At 39.0% G+C, this 21,700-nt stretch overlaps 1 protein-coding gene and 1 long non-coding RNA gene across 4 annotated transcripts in view; one reads left to right on the top strand and one right to left on the bottom strand.

The window, feature by feature from the left end:
* Nucleotides 1-21,700, bottom strand: part of LOC148725959 (uncharacterized) — a 62,785-nt gene that overhangs the window by 3,169 nt on the left and 37,916 nt on the right. The window contains exon 3 of one of the 2 annotated variants that reach the window (XR_015990897.1): nt 20,848-21,203. The exons of the other annotated variant lie outside the window; for it this stretch is intronic. This is a non-coding gene — a long non-coding RNA (uncharacterized LOC148725959). Of the gene's footprint in view, nt 1-20,847; nt 21,204-21,700 lie in introns of those variants that run through there. 2 annotated transcript variants of the gene reach the window in all.
* The window catches only part of LOC148725961 (solute carrier family 67 member A2-like), a 28,671-nt gene continuing 7,733 nt past the window's right edge, over nt 763-21,700 (top strand). Inside the window, exons 1-3 of one of the 2 annotated variants that reach the window (XM_088731018.1) lie at nt 763-996; nt 1,384-1,427; nt 2,623-2,752. In XM_088731018.1, the coding sequence (XP_088587144.1) occupies nt 1,425-1,427; nt 2,623-2,752 (133 nt within the window). In that variant the 5' untranslated portion in view covers nt 763-996; nt 1,384-1,424. Of the gene's footprint in view, nt 997-1,383; nt 1,428-2,622; nt 2,753-16,500; nt 16,647-21,700 lie in introns of those variants that run through there. The other variant, XM_088731016.1, reaches the window with a different exon arrangement.

Raw genomic sequence — 21,700 nt, 5'->3', positions numbered from 1 at the left:
ATGTAACGTTCAATCTCCGCGGCCAGAGAATAAAAAAAAAAACAAAACAAAAAAACAGACTGACAAGGATTGTACAGAAGAATATTGAGCCTCGTCAATCTTAAATTCAGCATAGCTATACAATCCCAAACTTTCCAAATGGATGTTTCGACGGAGTTTTTGGCGGTGAAGCTCTGAAAAATATTCTTGTTTTTTTATTTTTCGTGGCTCTCTAATCTTCATGTTCTCTAACTGACTTAGCCAAAAATCACTATCAATTGCAAGTAGTGGAACTTGCTATTTTTTTTCATAAAGTATGCTTTCACTTCAAGAAACAAAAACAAGTCCAAATTATATTCATACGTTGTTTATAAAGCATGGAATTTGGCATGGAATATGATATGTTCTCTATTTTGCACACCTGCTCTAATGATACATGTATTTACACTTCAGGGACTTTAATCTTTAAATTCAACCCTGACTGGTGATGTTTCTCTCGGGTTCACTCGAAAGGAGGTTGCAAAGCAAATACAAGGCAGTTTTAAAGCATCACGCTATTGTCATGACGTAATGTTGTTGATGGCCAAACTGTTTGCGTGACGAATCAAGAGTCTGATCACGTGGAAGGACAAACCAATCAAAACGCGCCCAGACCTTCAGACGACCAATTTGAGATTTGGTTTGTATTTATTATAATCAAACAAATTGAACATGCATGGTGTTCTTGGTTCGAAGTGGCCAAAGGTGACTTTGGCTTCCTTTCTTAAAAAGAAAGAGGCAACGGAGCTGATTTACTGTTTGTACTGCGTAGGATTTCTGGTATGATCGACCAGTGCCGCTTTCTTTTTCAATAACTCAATCTTGTTGAGATGAGTATAATCAAACATTGAACAAGAGACCAAAGATTGTTGTTGTCTTATGTCCAACAGGATTTGTTCGCTGTAAGTTGCTTCTTACCTCTTCTTACTCACAGAGCTAGAGAGCTTGGGGCATCACCGTCGCTTGTTGGAGTGATAGGTTAGTGGATCCGTAAAAAGGCACACTTTTAAAACAAACGAACTTCCTCTACCTGGAAAACTTACTAGTTCATTGTTAAATTGCACCTGTTAATTCATTGTTTCACTATACATCACCTTGAAACCCTTGGTGTTTCTTCTCGATGGGAAGTTATCCGTCTTTATTCTTACAGTTCTTGAATTATAAATTGTCCCGAAAAAGATGCCTCGTTAAAAAAAAAAGAACAAGTTGAACAGAGACAGAAGATTCCTATTCTTTCAGCAATCTTGTGTGTCGTCAAATTACATACTCAAGACTTGGAATTTTGAAAAAAAATGCTTATAAAAAGTTGTTAAGGCTGGCTTTTTATCTGTATAATAATTAGTTTTCTGTTTTATTATGTCATAGGGTCTATATACGGTGCCCTTCAATTCTTTTCCAGTCCTGTCATGGTAAGAGTTTTGTCAATATTATTATTATTATTATTATTATTATTATTATTATAATTATTATTATTATTAAAATAAGTCTTCACAAAAAAATTGTAAACTGCGGCAAGCAGTCTGTTAAGTCCCTGCAAAACATTGTTAAGTGCTTACAGGCTTGCAATAAGTGCTCTATAAATTGTAATTTATTATTATGATTTATTGTTATATGCATAAAGTCACGCAACACTTTCACAAAGTATACTTAAAAACAAGATTATGAACTTGTTTTTTTCATGTGACAGTTGATATGGGTGAAGTCCAAATTGACCAAGGGGGGCATAGATATCTAGAGAGCATATTATGCAAGTGTTACAATTTGTATATATCTACTTGTTGTTCAAAACTCAGTATCAAGACCTGGGGTGGATCCAGGTGTGGTTCGGGTGGTTTGGTCGAACCCCTAAATTTTCCTTGAGAACGCTGGAAATCATGTTTCCGAAGACCTAATTTTCAAAATCTTGGACCCCTCAGAAGGAGAACAACTCTCCAAACCCCCCTCCAAACCCCCCTTGACTAAATCCTGGATCTGCCCCAGAAGACAGGCTCAGGCGTTGATTGTATTTTATTTACAATCTCACAGTGGTAGCCTACTCACTTCACCTACCAAGCACTACAGAATTCATAGTGAGTAGCATGAAGCTGATTAGATTACAAGGTTTTTTTATATTACCCTGTTTGGGAGGGAAGGATATTTGGTTAACTTGTGCTTGGTGTGTACCCGCATGTTATAGTTTATTCTTGAGCCAGTTAAACACCCTATCTTAGTCACTTTTAGGCAAATGTAATTTCCATCATCCCAACTTAGTAACATGGGAGTCCAGTGCTGAGAATATCTGTCATCAACAGTAATGATTGATGTTTCAAACACAATGGAAGTCATCATAACACTCTCCTAACATGTTACCTCTGTGTTCAAACCTGTTATGATAGATCACAAGTAAATTTACACTGACATGGAATGCCCCAAGATTTGCTCCTATTTTCACAATGTCGGCAAACCTTGACTAGTGTAATATACTGTGTGAGATATAAAATACCGTGGCTAACATAATTAATATGGCAGACTTGATCTTGAATGAGTTTGAATCAGCTTTGAATTATTATTGAACTTGAAGTTAATGTACATGTATATTAGTGGTACACTTTTTCCTATTCATAGGGCAAACTGAGTGATATATTTGGAAGAAAAAATGTTCTTTTGATTAGCTTCTTTGGTGCAGCTGTAGGTTCTATTCTGACAGGAATTCTAACAACATTACTTTTCCTAGCACTGAGCAGAGTTCCAGTAGGTGAGATCCTTTTTTTTTTTCTGGTTTATAAGTATGGAATGAGTCCACCTGTTCAATGCTTGTTAATTTTTACTGTTTACTGGGATCCATAGCTCCTGCAGAGGAGAGTGGGTATTAACATAAAATTAATATAAATCTAGTCAAGAATCCTGGTAGTGTACTGAGGTAGAAATCTTATTAAGGTCTTGTAAGATCTTCCAAGAATCTTGAAAGATTCTTATTAAGATTAAGATCTTAATAAGATCTTGTTTGACTCTTAAGATCTTAAAAAATCTTGGTAAAAATCTTGTAAGATCTTAAGAGGATCTTACAAGATCTTATCCAAAAAAATCAATATTCAACATTCTGAGATCTTAAAAAGTATCTTGTAAGATCTTAGAGAATCTTACAAGATCTTATCAGAAAAAAAAATCAGCTCAATATGGCTTTGAACATTTGGCAGAGACAGGGGGTAAAAGTGAACTTCAGAAACTGTGACACGGAACTAGGAACAACCATTGAAGACTTGACTTTTATTGGGTTTGGAGCACTTCACGATGCACAGGAAAGGTTGACCAGGTTAAACATTCTTTTACAATTAAAAACACTTCCATTTTGACAGAAAAGAAACGATTAGTGAAATCAACGCTTTTTCTACATAGAAAGCGGTTACTTGAGGCAGTGAAGTTACGTGGTGACAATATTTCACTTAAAGGACTTCAGTGGTTCGTTAATCAAGTAAGTAGTGAGGGGTAACTTTTTACTAAAGTTTATGATGAAAAAATCGCTCTAGCCAAACAAACATCGCTTTCACGGTTGTCGGAGAACGCTATGATTTCAATACGGAACGTTCTTTTCTTTATTGATGTTGTATTTTTTTACTTTAGCCAGATGTTTTAGGCCATGACTTACACTGGTCTGAAGAAATGTTTAACGTCCTGCAAAAGGTGAGCGAAGAGACCCTCCACTCTTCTTTGGAGCTTCTAATTTTATCGTCGTACTTCTCGAGTATTTTACTCACCTAGCGCCGATTCTGTTTCTTCGAGAGGGAGACCCCAGGTGGTCCTCTGAATTACACACATTTGTTGTGACAAAAAAGCTTCAAATAATTTTGTCTTCGCTGTACTCGCTTGTTCGTGAAAGTTCTCCTATCTTAAAGCGAAGATTTGTCACGAGAACCCCCACTGATAACTTTCTCTATTTGTTTTTGCATAAGTTGTTCAATGTCATAGACCGGACACAAGATGACAAGATAACGTCCGACGACCTGGTTCACTTAGATAAGGAGGTTTGCTATTTTCTTTTTTTTTTTTGGCATACAGCATGCGAACTTCTTTGAGACGTTACTCAAGCGGGGGGAGGAAGGAGATTGTGACAGCGTGAAGAGAATATTTTCTTTTCATCCTCGTTCATAGCTGTGTATTGGAAATTACGAAACATTTGGGATGTTCAAAGAATCAGACGTAATCTTCTCGCACGAAGCCATTTGTCTCAGATGACGAAGGCTTTCGGTTTCATCGGTATGAAGCGAGTAGGGCACATGTTGAGTCACACACAGGTCACCCAACTTCAGGTTTAGTTACCCCGCCAGATCGTTCAAGCTTATTCAGTATGCTTTCCGTCCAGCGGAAGGCGTCGTCAAAAGCAAATGGTTTTTTAGGGAATCACATGGTTTTCTGGGAAGACGGAGAAGGGGGGGGGGGGGGGTCAGTCGTCGCTAACACAGTATGAGGGGGGTCTCTAGAAATTTGACTTCCTATAAAGGGAATCATTTGAATACCACAGAGCTTTTGGAGGAGGGGATCATCCGACCCTCACCCTCAGGTGATAAATAATTACCAGTCCTAAATCTAAATGAATAAAGGCTGATAGTTTCGAAAGAAACTGTTTGGGGCTGCGTCGGTGGGAGTAACGAAATAATTTGGATATATCAACAAAGTTGAAATGGCAACAGCTCAGGTTCAAGCAAGAGAAAGACAATAAACACAACCGGTTTGCAGTTGCTGGGCAAACAATATTGCTAGGAACCATATTTCCTCCTACTTTCGGACATATTCCAATAGAATCGAGCCGATATATTTGGCACGCACTGCAGAGAGAAGCTGTCACCGTGTTAAAAAGAGAGGTCACCGTGATAAAATATAAGCCATCTCCACTTGTTTAAGGTGGATTAGAAATACCTATTGCGGTGACTGTGAAATGGGATGACAAAAATGCGATAGACATTTTGCGCAAGAAAGTTGAAGAAGTGAGTTATCCCCTTGAAGAAGACGATCGCTACACTGATGAATCTAAGGACATTTTGAACTTAATATTAAATGATGATGAGTCAACCGACTCTGACAGTGACGTAGAGTATTGTAGCTTTGCTTATAATAAAGGTGTCTAAATAACGATGCTTTCAATTAACGTCATTTTAATTAACAACTAGATAAATTAAGATACATAAAATTAACGCGAATTTTTGAAATTCGCGTTAATTACATGCATTGTTAATTTCCTATAATAAGGTATAAAGTTAAATGCACGTCTTGACCCTTTGCGCCCTGACACGGGCATTCATATTTTCCACGCTATTCCCTCAACAATTCCCAGGTAAATAAAATATTCAATGAGCTGAGCAACTTAAAATAGGTAATAAATGATTTAATAACTGAAAGAATGATTTCTATGATATCTCTTTTTAAGACACGATTATTCAAATGTTTAACCCCTCAGGCTTATATTGCCATTGGCTTAAAGGTAATTATGTCTTGATCGCTTTATTGAAGCTCAGTGTTCCTGTTTTATTCTTCATAAATGGTTAATTTTTTTTTTACCTTTTGTCTGCTCCGCCTGTTTCAGTTCGGTTACGAATATTATGCTGCTGAGAGAAATTTCGTTATGGTCTTTGTTCGTCAACACAATGTTCGTCAACACTTTGTTCGTCAACACAATGAATTATTAACTTGATTTCCTGATTGACTTTGATTGACACTAAGTTACGCAATTAAGCCACGTGAATAAGTCTGCTTTCAGTTCAGATGTTCAGATGTTTTAGATTCGAAGTTAAGTTCATGTCTTGCTGACCTGTCGCGCTGACCCGTATTCTGTTCTACCCTGATCTGTTATATCTGTTGCTGACCTGTATACCGTGAAACAATCCTACGAGACATCGCCAAAGAAGTAAGTTATTAGTGCTGTAATTCTAGCTAATAGTTTGACTTGTGTGTTCATGATGTATCGATAGATTCTGTTCAGTTTCTCAAATGTATTTCATTCTTTTCTCTAGATCGAATAATAATATACTGGAACAAATTATACGATTTGCGTAAGCTAGTTGGATTGCCTGTTTGTTTTAATCACCTACCGGTTAGCTCAATGGATAGAGCGCTGGACTGTTGTGCGGGAGGTCGAGGGTTCGGTTGGCCGGACCAACACCCCGGGTCTTAAAATAATTGAAAAGAATTTGCTACCTTTCTATAACATCAAGAAATGGTTAGATATTCTAGTCTTCTCGGATAGGGACGAATAAATGGAGGTCCCGTCTCCTGTAGGGTTATGGGCAGGAGACGTTCATTTCCCACGCACGAGATTACTGTGTGATGGATATCCTTCCCTTGGGGTGGGATGGGTGGGTTTACTGGGCCCGCAGTAATTGGCGCAAGCTGTTGCGGTGTCCCTGCCGGTCGGCGAAGCTTAAATAAATAAACATTTATTGGACCAGTCTTTACCTCTACCATTTGGGAAAGGCAGATAGGCTCACTTTTTGTAATTCTTGGTATTTACTCAATATTTATTAATTTATCTACTACGATATTATTTGTTATATGCGAGATAAAATCCGAAGGAAAGAACTTGAAATTCTCGGAAGTAGCGTCGTTATGGTTGTCAATTTAGCTACTGTAGAGTTCAGGTTTTGGGCCGTTGTGCTGTTGAAAAATTGGTGCTAAATGTAGCCTACGAAAAGTTTGGCGTAGTTGGTTTCCATTTTGGTACCCGATGCTACACCCGCCCGTTAGTTTGTTAACAATATTTGTCCCTTAACAAAAACAGTCGTGTTAACACTTGTTCAGTTAGGCGATGTGGTGTTTCCGAGCGAGGTTTCTTGACAGTACCTTAGTAGTATAGAAATGGAGGTATCTAGCGCAAAATTTTTATTTTGTTTTATATTTATTGAACTTAAGGCTATCTATAGTTTTTATTATTGAATTTAATGTCGTCCCAGCGCATTTTTTCTTTACTATGGTTTTATAATTGAATTTAATGTCATACCAGCACAGCATAAGTAAAATGCATTGATAGTATATGTTTCAAAATTAGTCCCTACCTTATCAGATAAGACTAAATATGTACTTCATTATAGAAATTTACAACTTTATATGAGTCTAGGATTAAAAGTAACGAAAGTTCATAGAGTTTTAATTCAGTCAATCAAAATGGTTAAAACCTTACATTACTTTTAATACACAAAAGAGAGCCAAAGCAAAGAATTCATTTGAAAAAGATTTTTTCAAACTAATGAATAATTCAGAATATGGTAAGACTATGGAAAACATTAGAAAAAGACAGAATATAAAATTAGTTACAAATGAAAAACGAGCCGCTAAATGGTCATCCCGACCCAGCTATATTTCAAATAAAATTTTAAGCGAAAATCTTGTAGCTATACATAGGAAAAAACATAGTATCACATTAGATAAACCCAGTTATGTGGGTATGTATATAGCATTAAATTCAATAAATGAAAAAAAGATAAAAATTTATACCTCCATTTCTATACTACTTATGTTGATCAAAAAAATGCTTGAGGGTTTGTCTTGGCCCACGAAATTCAAATCTTGACAAATTTCAAGTGCGGATTGGCTTTTTTTAATGTATGACGGTAAAGATTTGGTGAAAGGTGCCTTATTCTTCCTTAATAGTTAGAAATGATTTCGGCAAGACAACTACAGGCAGAGACGTCGAGTTGACCTGAGTTGTTAGATTTGTGGATTTCAGTTACAAAGTGAACACAAGAGTCCAAGAAGTGGTAATGGCGAGATTCGTTGCAGTAACCGGCAATTGTTGTTTTGCTGTAAGGTCGTTAAAAGTGTTCGTGATAATGTTAGGGTCGGTGGAAGGAAGATCTTGATCATCGAACTTTTTCCTAAAAAGAGGTATTGGAAAGTTGCTCAGTGCAGAAAACTGTCTTCACTGCTGTCCGCTACTCCGGAGAAAGGTGGGACAATTTGGTGTCATGATTGGCGTGAAGCTTGTTTTTTTTTTTTTTCATCCTTGCTGGATGAAAAATCTAAAGAGGCGAACCGGCCCTGTGGAGGAGTCCATTTAGACTTGCGAATTTTCGAATCTGAACTGTCTCGAATGTATCTTTGTTTGAGGCGTTAGAGTGAAAGCATAAACGAATAATTTCCCCGCGTTTGTAAACCCAAACTAAGCTTGAGAAGATTAGAACCGATTACAAATTCAAAACACCCTGGGGAAGGGTAAGGCCGCCATCTTTAGCTATCTTTACACCAAGTTCCAGTCCTCACACCTGAATATTTACTTCCGTTTCAATGGGTTCCAATCCTCGTCCTTACCTATTCATTTTCGTTGCGGTTCGAATACCTATTCATACTGCCACAAACAGTGGCGTAACTTCGCTCCGTTACAGAAACCGCCCCGAAATCAGGGTTTTATGAGTGAACAAAAGCCCTAGCCGATATATATTTTTTTGTGCTTGTCCAAGAGCTATTCGTTGTAGTGTAGACATAGTATGAGACACCTTATTTTTGTGATTACTGGCACAAGGCCAGCACGCGTCACGTCATCATATTGTAAGTAGGATAGTACGTAACTTCCGAAGATGTCCGGATCCCGAAGTGAGAGCAATTAAAAGTGAACGAGCAACCGAAGTTTCTTTTTTCTAGCATCACATTGCATTGTGGAAGGGCTATTTCCAAGATGGCGGCCCTAAGTCGGTGAGTGTTTCGTGGACAAGTTTACCGATGATAATTCAGCAGTCACATGTACAATGCAACTAGGGATGCTATCCAGCACCTGTAAGCACATGTCCTCTTGGAGGGCTATTTTGAACTACTCTACTAATATTTCGTGCTCGTTAATGGAGGCCTGTATTCTTTATGGTTAAGTGGCCGGAAGCCAAGCCGAAAATAAACCAACAAAAAAATTAAATAAATTATATGATTTTACAGTTGTTTAAACCGGAAGTACTTCTTTTGTTTCCTTTTGTTTTTTTAGATTCTGAATACTACCGATGGTTGCCTCCTTAACGCATGACATCAATAATACTTGTACTTATTTTAGCATTTCTAAACTTTATTCCTTCGGAAACAAATTCAATCCCTTTCCACAATTAAGGTTCTCAGCACCTGATAGTTACCCCATACAAAAACTTCGAGAATAACTCAATGCTAAGTAATTTGTCATCGTTAGAACTGCGGTAGGGCGAGATGTGGATGAAAGAACGCTGCGAATAAAGGAAAGTGCTTTTCAAACAATAATTTGGTTAGGTACCTTCAATTTACAGACCCTTAAAAATGAGCAAAATGGTCTGTTTGTTCCAATTTACATTTTAGCTCCCTCTGGTACTGCAACGCACTCCCGAAATATCTTTAGAACTCGTGATGCTTAATAACCCCAATCTTCTATCCATTCCTATTCTAGTTTTATTCCCTCTCGACCCTCGTTATTCATTTTGTTATTTGTGGCATTTTGTACCAATTTGAAAAAATGTTTTGCCATCCTTTTTTTTGCACCAGACCAGAAAAGTCATATTAATAAAATTACAAACCTTTCCCGAAAGTACTCGATTGTTCCAAGATTCATTTATTTCTTAGGTAATTTATTCATCTGTCTTCTTTTATCAAATTTCTGCTAACCAATAGCCCTGGTTAAAATCTCGCAAGTAAAGCAATTGTCCGCAACGTTTGAGGAAACAAAGAAATCTTTTTCCATGATATCATCCCTGTCATTTATCTGTACTCAGATTAGTGAAAAAAAGAAGAAAAAAAAAAAAAAAAAACCGGACCGCTGATATGATTTTAACAGATCACATACAATAAATATTTTCGATTATAACAGCCTTTATTGAATTCAACCTGCTAGGTATATTTTTACGTTGAACAACCTGCATTTCAATTTAGTCATGCAATAGTGCAAGCGAACGTTAAATTATGATAAGCTGTGCTGTCTTCAGTTCATGTGAATTCATTTCTTTCATTCCACTTCACATCCCAGCTCACGGGCCTGTAAGCAGATGTCTCTTCGGTACTGAGGCTCCTGTTGAGTCTAAACAAAAAATATAAACAGTAGCGAGCTCTTACGTATAGTTATCTTGCAGGTGTTTACAATGGTTGATAAGTATGACAAAAGATATTTGTTCTATTTTCAAGTGCCATTTCCATGTACTGTCCTCGGTTAGGGGATTTTGGTTAATTTTTGGGTGGTTAAATAGTACTTTCTGTATACTGAGAATCCAAATTTCATCAGAATGTCTTGCACTCTTAGATGCGTGAGAATTATCAACTGGTTGACAGAAGGTGTGGCTTGAAAATTCTGCGGTTGTTCACCTTTTTTAGACTAACGTTTTTTGCGTTACTTAGAGACGAACTTTTGCGGCTACAGATAATAGAAGTTTCTTCTGGGAACTAATATTCGAAATTTTCGAGAAACAGTTCAACAGGAGGAGCGCATGCTATGCGAAAATCGTGCGCTCCTCGCACCGGCCCTTCTGCAAGTTACGTCAACTTGAGAACTTAAAGACACTCTCCAATCATGAGGCTCCATGAACCAATGAAAAAGGCAAAACTTAAACAAAATACCAAAAAAAGCTGTAAGCTACCGATCATGTCTACACTCACCTCTTTCAAACTACTGCGGTCGTTCATCAAGATTCTCGTCAAGTCTCTCGTCAACCCCTTTCTCTACAAATAGTTTAGTTGAAACGTCGTTTACGAAAAAGAAGATATTGAGTTTTACACAAGTTTGTTCCTTAACTGAAATAAACAAAAGTTTAGGTTACATCGAAAATCTAACTTATTCAAAAGAAGATGACAAACAAGTAAACAGGTTAAAAAAATTAACAAAAAGAGTAAGTAATTATTATGATAAATTATAAAATGATTTACGTGAGTTTTGGAAAAGATTTTAGCAGAAGGGAAACAAGTATTTTAAGATAACTAATTTACCGGTACAGTATGAGCAGGATTGACGATCATGTCTTCGACCAACACCAGATAAAGGAATGGTATCAACATCCAGGTCGCTGCGATTTTCATCTTGCTTGTGTCAGGCTCACTCACTAACTTCTGACTTGTTTTCTCAAAAGGTTTCGCGTATGAAGATATATAAAGGTGCGTCAGCCAGGGTAAGATGTATCCGGCTGTTAAGGAGCTCTTTAGTTAGCTCTAAGTGGAGAAAAGTGATGAATTTTTCTGGCGGCAATAAAGCCGTTGCCTTTTACATTCATGTCACTAGAACGCGATAAATACCTATGTGGCTGTCATGTATTCGGTTTTTTATTTGTTTAAAAAGCACATGGAATACATAATGCGCACACGTGCGCATTCTTACGAGAACCAACCGCATACACTACAACACCTCCCCTGTAAGCCAGTCTCTTGTCCCCCTAAAGTCCTTAAGAATTTAAAAGTTTCCAAAAGTTCAACGCAACATGCTATCAGTAGAAATCCAGTCTCAAACTTCCCCCCCCCCCCCAAAAAAAAGGGTAGTTCAATGTTCACAGATCCATCCGAACTGGGGGTTGCCGCACTCTGGAAGAGTATCGTTTCACAGGAACATGTTCAATCTGGGTCGGTGAGCTGCTAGCGGACGATTCAGCCACTGGATTACATTTGGGTGACGGGCAGTTTGTCTCCCTCGAGACAACTTCTGTCTGTTCAGGTAGTTCAGCTACTGGGTGATCAGTGGTCGTGGCTGGGGGTGGAAAAGGCAAGGGGTATGAAACTGGCGGGTGTCTGTCTGTAACAGGAACATTGGAATCTCGGAGTTGATCCGTGTGTCGACGCCAAACTAGGTTAGGCCCAATCTCCACTTCATAAGACAGGGGTCCCAATCGTGCACGTACAATACCGGGTACCCACTTTGACTTTCCAGTGTAATTTCGTGCTATCACCCTCTGACCAATGGCAAAATGCCTTGTTACAGAACCACTCTTGGCAACAGACTGGTCTATCTGACGGTTGTTTACCTGGATGAAGAGATCTGGTTTTAACAAGTCCATTCGAGTGCGTAATCTTCTTCCCAAAAACAACTGGGACGGTGGCTCTCCGGTGGTTGAGTGGGGGGTGATTCTATAAGTTAGCAAAAATCTCGCCAACTTAATGTTCAAAGATGTCACTTCAGTTTCACTCTTCATGGCATTCTTGAAACTCTGGACAGCACGTTCTGCTATGCCGTTGGTGGCAGGGTGATAAGGTGCTGAGGTGATGTGTTTGATGCCGTTTCTCTTAAGGAATTGCTGGAACTCTTCTGATGTGAACTGAGGCCCATTATCACTCACTAACTGGGCTGGTACGCCATATCTTGCAAACAACTTCTGAAGGGTTTCAATGGTTTTCGCTGAAGTTGTAGTGTTCATTTTCTCTATCTCTAGCCAACGTGAATGTGCATCCACTACCACTAAAAACATGCTGTTAAGGAAGGGACCTGCAAAATCGATATGAATTCGTTGCCAGGGCAACGAAGGCCATTCCCATGGGTGCACTGGCACTGTACTGGGCTCCCTCTGTACTAGTTGGCAACCTGGGCAGGACTTAGCAGACAGTTCAATTTCTTTATCGATTCCAGGCCACCAGGTGTAGCTTCGGGCCAGGGCCTTCATCTTCACGACTCCCATATGTCCCTGATGAAGTTCCTTGAGAACTTGAGGGCGTAGTTTTGGGGGTATTATTACTCTTATTCCCCACATCAAACAGCCTGATTGTAACGTGATCTCATCTTTGTGAACAAAATAGGGGTTGAGTACAGGGTCAAGGTTGTTTGGCCATCCCTTCCTGGTCATTTCATGCACTTGGGCCAAGACAGGATCTCTTTGTGTCTCTCGTCTAACGTTGTCCACTGTGACTGGCAAAGGGTCAAACTGCATCAAATTAAATACACCCACTGGGTCAACCACTTCTTCATCTTTGGCTTCCGTTAACAGTGGTAGGCGGGAAAGACCATCTGCATTGCTGTGAACCTTAGTGTTCTTGTATTGAATGGAGTAGTCATAGCCTGCCAGGAACAAGGCATAACGTTGAAGACGTGCTGCGGTGACCACGGGGATGCTCTTCCGCGGATGAAAGATTGAAGTTAATGGCTGATGATCTGTGTATATAGTGAAAGGACGGCCAAACAGGTACATGTGAAACTTCTTGACACCCCAGATTATCGACAAAGCTTCCTTGTCAATCTGCGCATACTTTTGCTCAGTTTTTGTCAGTGTCCTTGAAGCAAAAGCTATAGGTCGCTCGGTACCATCGTTAATTACGTGAGAAAGCACTGCTCCAATGCCTACGGGGGATGCGTCACAAGCAAGTCTAAGTGGCAGACTGGGATCATAATGTGTTAGAACTTGCTCTGAAGTGATCATTTCTTTCACCTTGTGGAATGCTGCCTCGCATTGCTCTGTCCACTTCCATTGGTGGTCCTTTCCCAAGGGTTGAGTCAAGGGGTGGACAGTTGTCGACAGGTTAGGTAAGAACCTATGGTAGTAGTTGATTAGCCCGAGAAATGATCTTACTTCAGCTACGTCGTTTGGGCGTGGTGCTTCCAAAACCGCTTCTACTTTTGCTGTAGACTTGTGAAGGCCATCCTTGTCAATATCATGTCCACAATAGGTTATCTTCTCCTTGAAAAACTCACATTTGGCTTTGTTAGCTCTCAAACCATGAAACTGTAGCCGTCGAAGGACTTCTTCTAAGTTAGCCAGGTGTTCTTCATCACTCTTTCCAGTGATAATCATGTCATCAAGTATACAGATGTCCCTTCCAGCACTTGATCAATGGTGCGTTGCCAGATAGCGGGTGCTGAAGTGATGCCGAAGACTAGTCTATTGTACTGGAACAACCCCATGTGTGTGTTGATGGTGAGGTATTTTCTGGAATCTTCTTCCATCTCTAGTTGGTGGTATGCCTGGCGAAGATCAATCTTTGAGAATTTCTGTCCACCAGCAAGCTTTGCAAAGATATCTTCGATGCGGGGTAAGGGATATTGTTCAGCCTGTAGTTCTGGGTTTACCGTGCCCTTGTAATCACCACAAAGCCTGACCGATCCATCTTTCTTGGGGACGGGTACAATGGGTGTTGCCCACTCGCTCCACTCAACTTTCGTGAGAATTCCTTCATTCTGAAGTCTTCTTAGCTCTTCTTCAACTTTAGGCCTTAAGGCATAGGGCACAGCACGAGCTTTGCAGAAATGGGCTTGGCTATCTTCTTTAAGGGTTAGCTTTGCTTTAGCTGATTTGAACGTTCCAAGTTTGTCTTCAAAAACATCAGAGTATTTGTCTAGCATGGTTTGCAGCTGCTCCTTAGTAGTTGATAGGGTTTGTGAAGCTTTCAATGACTTAATAGCATACCAATCTAGGCGTACCTTGTGAAGCCAATCCCTTCCCATCAACACAGGGCCCTTGTTCTTAACCACATACAGATCCAACAGCAATGGTTGCTGGTCTTTGTACTCAACATTTACCTTCAGCACTCCAGCTGGGAAAATGTTCTCTCCAGTATAGGTTTTCAACATTAATTTAGTTTCTTGCAAGGGCTTGTCGTGAAATTTCTCCCTGTACAAATTATGTGGAATAATCGACACAGCTGAGCCTGTGTCCAGTTCCATTTTCAGTGGTTTACCTTCCACTTTCAGATCGATCCAGATTACAGTGCTGCTCGGTTTGCTTACATTGTGTATCTGTATGCTTCCTAATACATCTTCAAATTCATCGCTCTCACTGTACTCAATAGAATGGACTTGAGTGTTAAGCGGTGGTTTCGGTGGTTGTTTTGGCTTACCTTGTTGTTTCGAGCGACAAGCTCTTGAAATATGGCCCACCTTCCCACAATGATAACATGTTTGGTCCTTGAATCTGCAATTGTGCGTTGCGTGCGAGTCTCCCCCACATCGATAGCAAGCTTTAGTGGTGGGGTTCGGCGATGGCGCTTGTGTGTGGTTATCTGAGATCTTGTCAACGCGAGGTTCTGATTGAAGCTCACTTTGTAATTCCGCAGCATCGCGAATAGCCGTTTCCATTGCTATCGCTATTTCCAAAGCCTTGGAATATTTGAGTTTGGCTTCTGAAAGCAACCGTTTTTGTATCTGCACATTTCTAAGGCCACAAACCAGTTTATCTCGTAAAGCTTCGTTAAGGTTGGCCCCAAAGTTGCAGTGGGTTGCTAATTTCTTCAGGTCTGCTACATAGGTCAAGACAGTTTCTCCTTCACGCTGAATCCGTTTGTAGAAACGAAAACGCTCCGCTATTTCTAATGGTTTAGGACTTAAGTGTTGCTGAAGAGTCGTGACGATCTCCTGGAAGCTCTTCGTAGCTGGTTTATCTGGTGTAAGAAGATCTCTCAACAATGTGTACGTTTTGCTGCCCATCAAGTTTAACAAGGTTGGCGCTTGGTGGTCTTCATCGATGTTGTTTGCTAAGAAAAACTGTTCCACCCGTTCTACATAGGTTTCCCATTTCTCCTGTGTTTCATCAAAACTTTCTATCTTCCCGATAGCAGTCATATTTCCGACGGTCTCCTACGACTTTATCCTCGTCGCCACTGTCATGTATTCGGTTTTTTATTTGTTTAAAAAGCACATGGAATACATAATGCGCACACGTGCGCATGCTTACGAGAACCAACCGCATACACTACAGTGGCCAGAACGTTTCTGCTTACTTTTAAAAAAAGTGACTATTTTTCTTTTCAGAAAATATATTTAATTGCTTCTAATCGAAAATGGTAATACTTTGAGACCCTTTGAACGCATCGAATGAATAATAATTGACAACGCCTTGGGATCAGTTTGAAGTTGTTTTCAGGAAACAAATACGGTTCCTTTCTTTTTAACCCGAGTTTTATCCACAACCATACAACGACTTCTCGAAAACTCTTTGATCTCCATTCTCAGTTACACTTCTAAAAATTACGGAAGTTCGCATCAGCATCTTTGATCAGCTTTTTACTCCAGCTTCAACCTGTTCCATAAATAAGTCATAGAGCTTGAGGACTGAAATTTACAATAGGTTTATCTATGGAAATTCGTGTGGTAGCCGATCACTGCCATTGGTTTTTTTTTTAAAAATTGGCGTTGAAACATCATTTTTTCTAATAAAATGTATTTAGAATGAATTGAAACAAAATCAATTTGACACAAAAACAAAATTGTAATTGTAAAAAACGCATTTTTTTTTTTTAAATAAATTTAAAACAAAAACAAAGCAAATGTGGACAGATCAACCCAACTGGACCCAATTATGCCAAAAGTTATGTTTGCATAGAACTTTTCTGTGTGACGTTAGGCTTGAAAGTGAGTTATCTTTAGAGAAACAGAATTTTTAATGCTTATTGAGTATATATAAAACTTGAATTGTTTATCTCGAGATGTTTTGGATTGTAGACTTCTCTAACGATAAAGCCCCACTGTGTTGCAGAGTCCAAGCACCTGGTCCAAGCACCTGGTGCGGATTAGCCCACGAGAGGAATATGCTTTTAAAAGAAACGGCGAATTTTCTTCCTTCTCAGAAAACTTCTTGGAGAAAATCTTCCAAAAGTTCCCTATAGATTCTCGTACAACGATCCATAAGTGAAGCCAAGTCTGGAGATCGAACCTAGGCAACGGGCATTCTCATCACCGCGCCATCCCTGCCACCGTCGGCTTACCAGCGTAGTAACCCACTTCGGATGTCGAGAGAATGCGAGAGCATTTATAATTGGACAATTGGGTAGGTTCCTGCAAACAGTCTTGACCTGTAACCCGTCGCTTAGCTGTCTGCTGTGTTTACCAAATTTATCCGAAAAATATGTGACTAGAATTCAGTGCTGTGTGTACCATATCAAACTCACGGGGTACAAAAAGTCTCTTACTGAATTTCGTGACCACGCCCACTTCATCGGCCCACTCAAGTCGAGTGCGATTTTGGGATGTTATATCATCTTGCCGACTCTCTGTATAAAAAGTTAACAATGTACCACCGAAATATTGAACTATAATATCATGGCTTTCCATTTTGTGTATTTTCGTACTACAGAGTAAAGTTTTTCCCTCGTCATTTTCACCTTTTCCCGAGCGGGTCCGTCAAAATTAAGAAGGCGTTCGTTGTCAAAACTAGACCGAGCAAGGAGTCTTGGGCGATTTCTCTCTTTCGCAAGCGCAAATTGAAAATGTACCGCCAAAATTAAAGAGAGGAACAGATTTCCTTTGTTTTGATATGTAAATTGTCGAACAAGGAGCAGATTGAACCTCGTCAAATGGCTAGTCAAAACAGCCACACCTTCCTCCTTTTGCTCGTTTCCTGTTTTATAAGCGTGAAAGCAGTGGGAGAAGAATCGGGTAGCTCGGAAAGCGCTTCACCATCGTTTACTTACGAGATAAACAAGTAAGATTTGTAAAGTTATTATCCGAAAGAGTCGGAATAAATACATTTTTTTCAGGTTAGATTGCTGTTTTTACCCTAAACGTCGTCCAATAAATTTTTGTTGCAGCCCACTGATCTATACAATTTCGAAGGAAAATATTCAGATGCTTCACCGTCCCCGAAGGGGGGTCTGTCCTGGTGTACCGGTTCACAAGGGAATTACCATTGTTCTTTCTTTGTTTAGGAGTTATCGGTTAGCTATTGTGTTTTGTTTGGTCTTTTGTATTGGCTCTTGTGAACCGGTACACGAGGACAGAACCCTGAAGGGTCTCCGCTCATCGAAGCGTGTACTGTAGCCAATGTAGTGAATTTTCAGTCTCTTGTTGGGTTTGTCAACCTTCGTGACTTCAATATCATACAATTTTGTATCTTTTCTCTGTGAAATTACCTTTTTAATAGGGGTGTATGCTGAGTATTCGTTGCAGAATACTCTCTGGTTCTCTTATCTCTCTGTTTGGCCTGTCCGCCATTTTGAAAATTTGCTCAGGAGGGCATCTGGGTTAGCGGCCGCGCCAGGCTGGAACCGACAAAAACAAATGTCCATCGCAGTGGGGAAACAGTTTGATATGTTTAAAAAATGTAAAACATATCTGGAATATCTTTGAGTCTTCTAAAGAACGAACAATAGTATCCAAAGGGAGTACCTCATTGTTTGTAATTCATCGGAAGTAGCTAGGTAAAAGAACTAGTCATGTTACTCATTAATAGAGCTCTCTATTCATATTGTCTCTTCGCCGGAGGCCGAGCTGAAAGAGGAAAAAAAAAGAACTCCCCAAAATTATCATTTTGCAGATGGCAGAACCCACAGTGTTCCTTTTTTTGGTTAGATTAGCATTCCGATTCGCTACCGATGAAAGTGCTTTACTTTACTTTCCTCCATGAAATCGATGAATGATAATCGTGCTAAAAATAAAATTTTAACTTTTATTCGTTCAAATTCGTTCGCGCTTTAAAAGGCTCTCAGCAGCTGATAGTTTTTATTGAAAACCTTCGAGTGTGGCATTTAGTGCGAATTGAAATTCTTGTTATCTTTTTTTTTTTTTTACATCGGAATAATTTTGGCGCGTTAATTTAAAATGTTTGGTTGCTCAGCTAAGGTGGGATAGATGGTAAACTAAAATAAGTGAAATAACAAAACTGTCTCGTCAACACTCGATTGTTTCAAGATTCATTTATTTATTAGGTAATCGATTCCGTCGTTGATTTATTCATCCACTTTTTTGGCAGCTCTGGTTAAAATCTTGCAAAAAGACGGATCGTCCGCAATGTTTGACGAAGCAAGGAAATGTTTTTCTATCACATCATCCAGGGACTTTAAATTTATTGATTCCTACACATTGTAACCAATTTATGTTATCATAAGGACACAACCTCTTCCAGATTCAAGCAGTTTATTATTACAGAAAACAATCTATATTTCGATGCAATTATTCAATAATGCAGGGGAACGTTAAATTATGGTATGCTGTGCTGTCTTCAGTTCAAGTCAATTCATTTCTTTCGTTCCACTTCACATCCAAGCTCACGAGCCTGTAAGCAGATGTCTCTTCGGTACTGAAGCTCCGGCTGAGTCTGAACAAACAATATTACACAACAGAAAAAAAAAATAAAATAGCGAGCTCGCTTCGCGAAAGACGCGCGACAGCAGGGGCGCGTGTGTCATGGAAATTGCTCCCTGAGGCGGTCCTCGCCTGTAGAAGGAATAAAGGTGATGGCTCTTCTGCATGTTACGTCATGTTAGGACATCTAAAACACATGCGATCCTGCCCGTTGGATACAACGGATGTATCACATTACCAAAAATAAAACAGGCAAACATTAAACAAACCAACAAAAACGCTGTAAGCTACATAACTCTGTAATAACCTCTTTAAAGTGTCTGAGGTCGTCCTTCTTCAAGATTCTTGATTTCGCCTTGTTTACATATAAATAGTTTAGTAATAACGTCGTTTACGAGAAGTAATTGTTTAAAACGTCAGTTCATACCTAACTGAAATCGATAATAGTATGGTTTACATCGAAAATCATGAACTCCTTCAGGAAGACGAGAAAAAGAACATCTAATAGAATAGGTTAACTTGAGAACTTAAGTAAGTAATCACGAGGGATTTGAAAACAATTAGAGCGGGTTTTGGGGGAAACTCAGGCCGGCAGAAAATAAGATTTCTACCGAGATTATAGATATACCTTTCCATGTAAACCTGCAATACGTAACATTCCGTCCACCAAAACCAAAGAAAGTAGCAGTACCAACAACATCGCGGTTTTCGTCTTGCTTGTGCCAGCTTCACTGACTAACTCATTTTCTTTTTTTCTCAAAATGCCTCGCATATGGAGATATATGTAGGTGCGTCATTCAGACTAAGATGTATCCGGCTGTTAAGGAGCTACATATTTACCGCCTAGTGGAGAAAATCAATGAATTTTTCAGGCAACTGTAAAAGCGTTTCTTGTTACGTTCATGTCATTACAACGTAATAAATACTTATTTGACCAGAAAGTTAAAGCTTTTTTCTTTTCTAGAAAATTATATTCAATAGCTTGCATCGACAACAGCAGCACTTTGAGACCAACGACTTGTGGTCTAAATTCAGTTGGTTTCTGGGTACAAATAAGGCCGCCGCGCTTTAAACTGAGTTTTATTCATAATCATTATGAATAAAACTCAGAATTCGCTCTTCATCTCGATCCTCAGTTTTACCTCTAAAAATCATTGAGGATCGTATTAGCATCTTTTAATGAACTTCTTACTCCTTCATGTAATTCCCATATCTTGAGGCCTCAAATTTACATCAAGTTTATCTATGCCGCGAAATTCGTGGACACAATGGCCCAGGTGGAGCCAGTTTGAGAAGTTGTGTTTTCTTGGAACTTGTCTGTGTAACATTAGGCTTCAAAATGAGTTATTTTTTAAGTAACAACATCATGATATATGTTGAAGGTTGAGTATCATGAAAATCAATTGTTTTCCCCGAAATGTTTTTGGATGTAGATTAATCTAAAGAAAGAGTATCCCCAATGTGCATCGCATTCAAAGCAGCTGTTTCGATAAGCCCGCCACACGAATATATTTCAAAATTATACGGTGCATTTTCTTTTCTCACGTAAAACTTTTGAGGGAAAAACTTTCTTAGAACTCTTATACATTTTCTTACGTGTTTGCTGAGTCAGAGGAAGATTTTTTCCAAGGACTGTCTTGAATTGTTAATCAGGTCATTTTTTGGACAAAAAGGAAACTTTAACGTAGAGACTTGACTTAAAAAATGAATAAGTAACTAAGTAAGTAAACTCTATATTTAAAGAGGATAGCACTTAATAGCCAAACGGCTGATAAACTTGTGGCCCTCATACAATAATATGATAATAATACTACAAATATAAATATTAATGAATAAAAATGATACGTTATTATAAAAATAAAAGAACAGTTAAAAAACGAAAAAACCAATGATAAAATCTAAAATAGAAGTAAACATAAGTATTAAAGGACGGGTAATAGGCTCCTGAGGTAATTAATTCATTGATTTATTCATCCACTTTTTGATAGCCAATAGCTCTAGTTAAATTCTTGCAAAGAGACTGCCTGTCCGCAAAGTTGACGAAACAAAGAAATATTTTTCCATCATATCATCCAATATCTATTCATCGTAAAGAACACAACCTCTTTTGGATTAAAGCAATTTATTTTTACAACAAAAACAATCTATACTTCAATCTAATCATTTAATAATGCAGTCGAACGTTAAATTATGGTATGCTGTGCTGTCTTCAGTTCAAGTCAATTCATTTCTTTCGTTCCACTTCACATCCCAGCTCACGGGCTTGTAAGCAGATGTCTCTTCGGTACTGAAGCTCCTGTTGAGTCTGGACAAACAACATAAACAGAACAGAAAAAAAATTAGCGAGCTCTCTTCGCGAAAGACGCGCGACAGCAGGGGCGCGTGTATCACAAAAATCCTCTCAGTGCCCCATGAGCTGGTTTTCCTCGCCTGTTGGGCGAAAAAAGGTGATGGCATGCTACGTCGACTTAGGACATCTAAGAAACATACGATGCTTTCCGTTGGATACAACGGATGCATCACATTACCAAAAATAAAGAAGGCAAACATCAAACAAACCAACAAAAACGCTGAAAGCTACAGATCTCTGCACTAACCTCTTTGAAACGTCTGCGGTCGTTCATCTTCAAGATTCTTGTTTTCGGTTTATTTAGAAATAAATAGTTTAGTTAAAACGTCGTTTACAAGAAGAAATTGATTAATAACGTCAGTTCATACCTATCTGAAATTAATGATAGTATGGTTTACATCGAAAATTGAACTCTTCAGGAAGAAGAGAAAAAGAAAAAAACAGAACATCTG

This window comes from Stylophora pistillata, chromosome 8 (assembly GCF_964205215.1).
Source record: "Stylophora pistillata chromosome 8, jaStyPist1.2, whole genome shotgun sequence".
In the NCBI taxonomy this organism is placed as follows: Eukaryota; Metazoa; Cnidaria; class Anthozoa; order Scleractinia; family Pocilloporidae; genus Stylophora; species Stylophora pistillata.
This window is presented reverse-complemented; position numbering and strand designations above follow the sequence as displayed.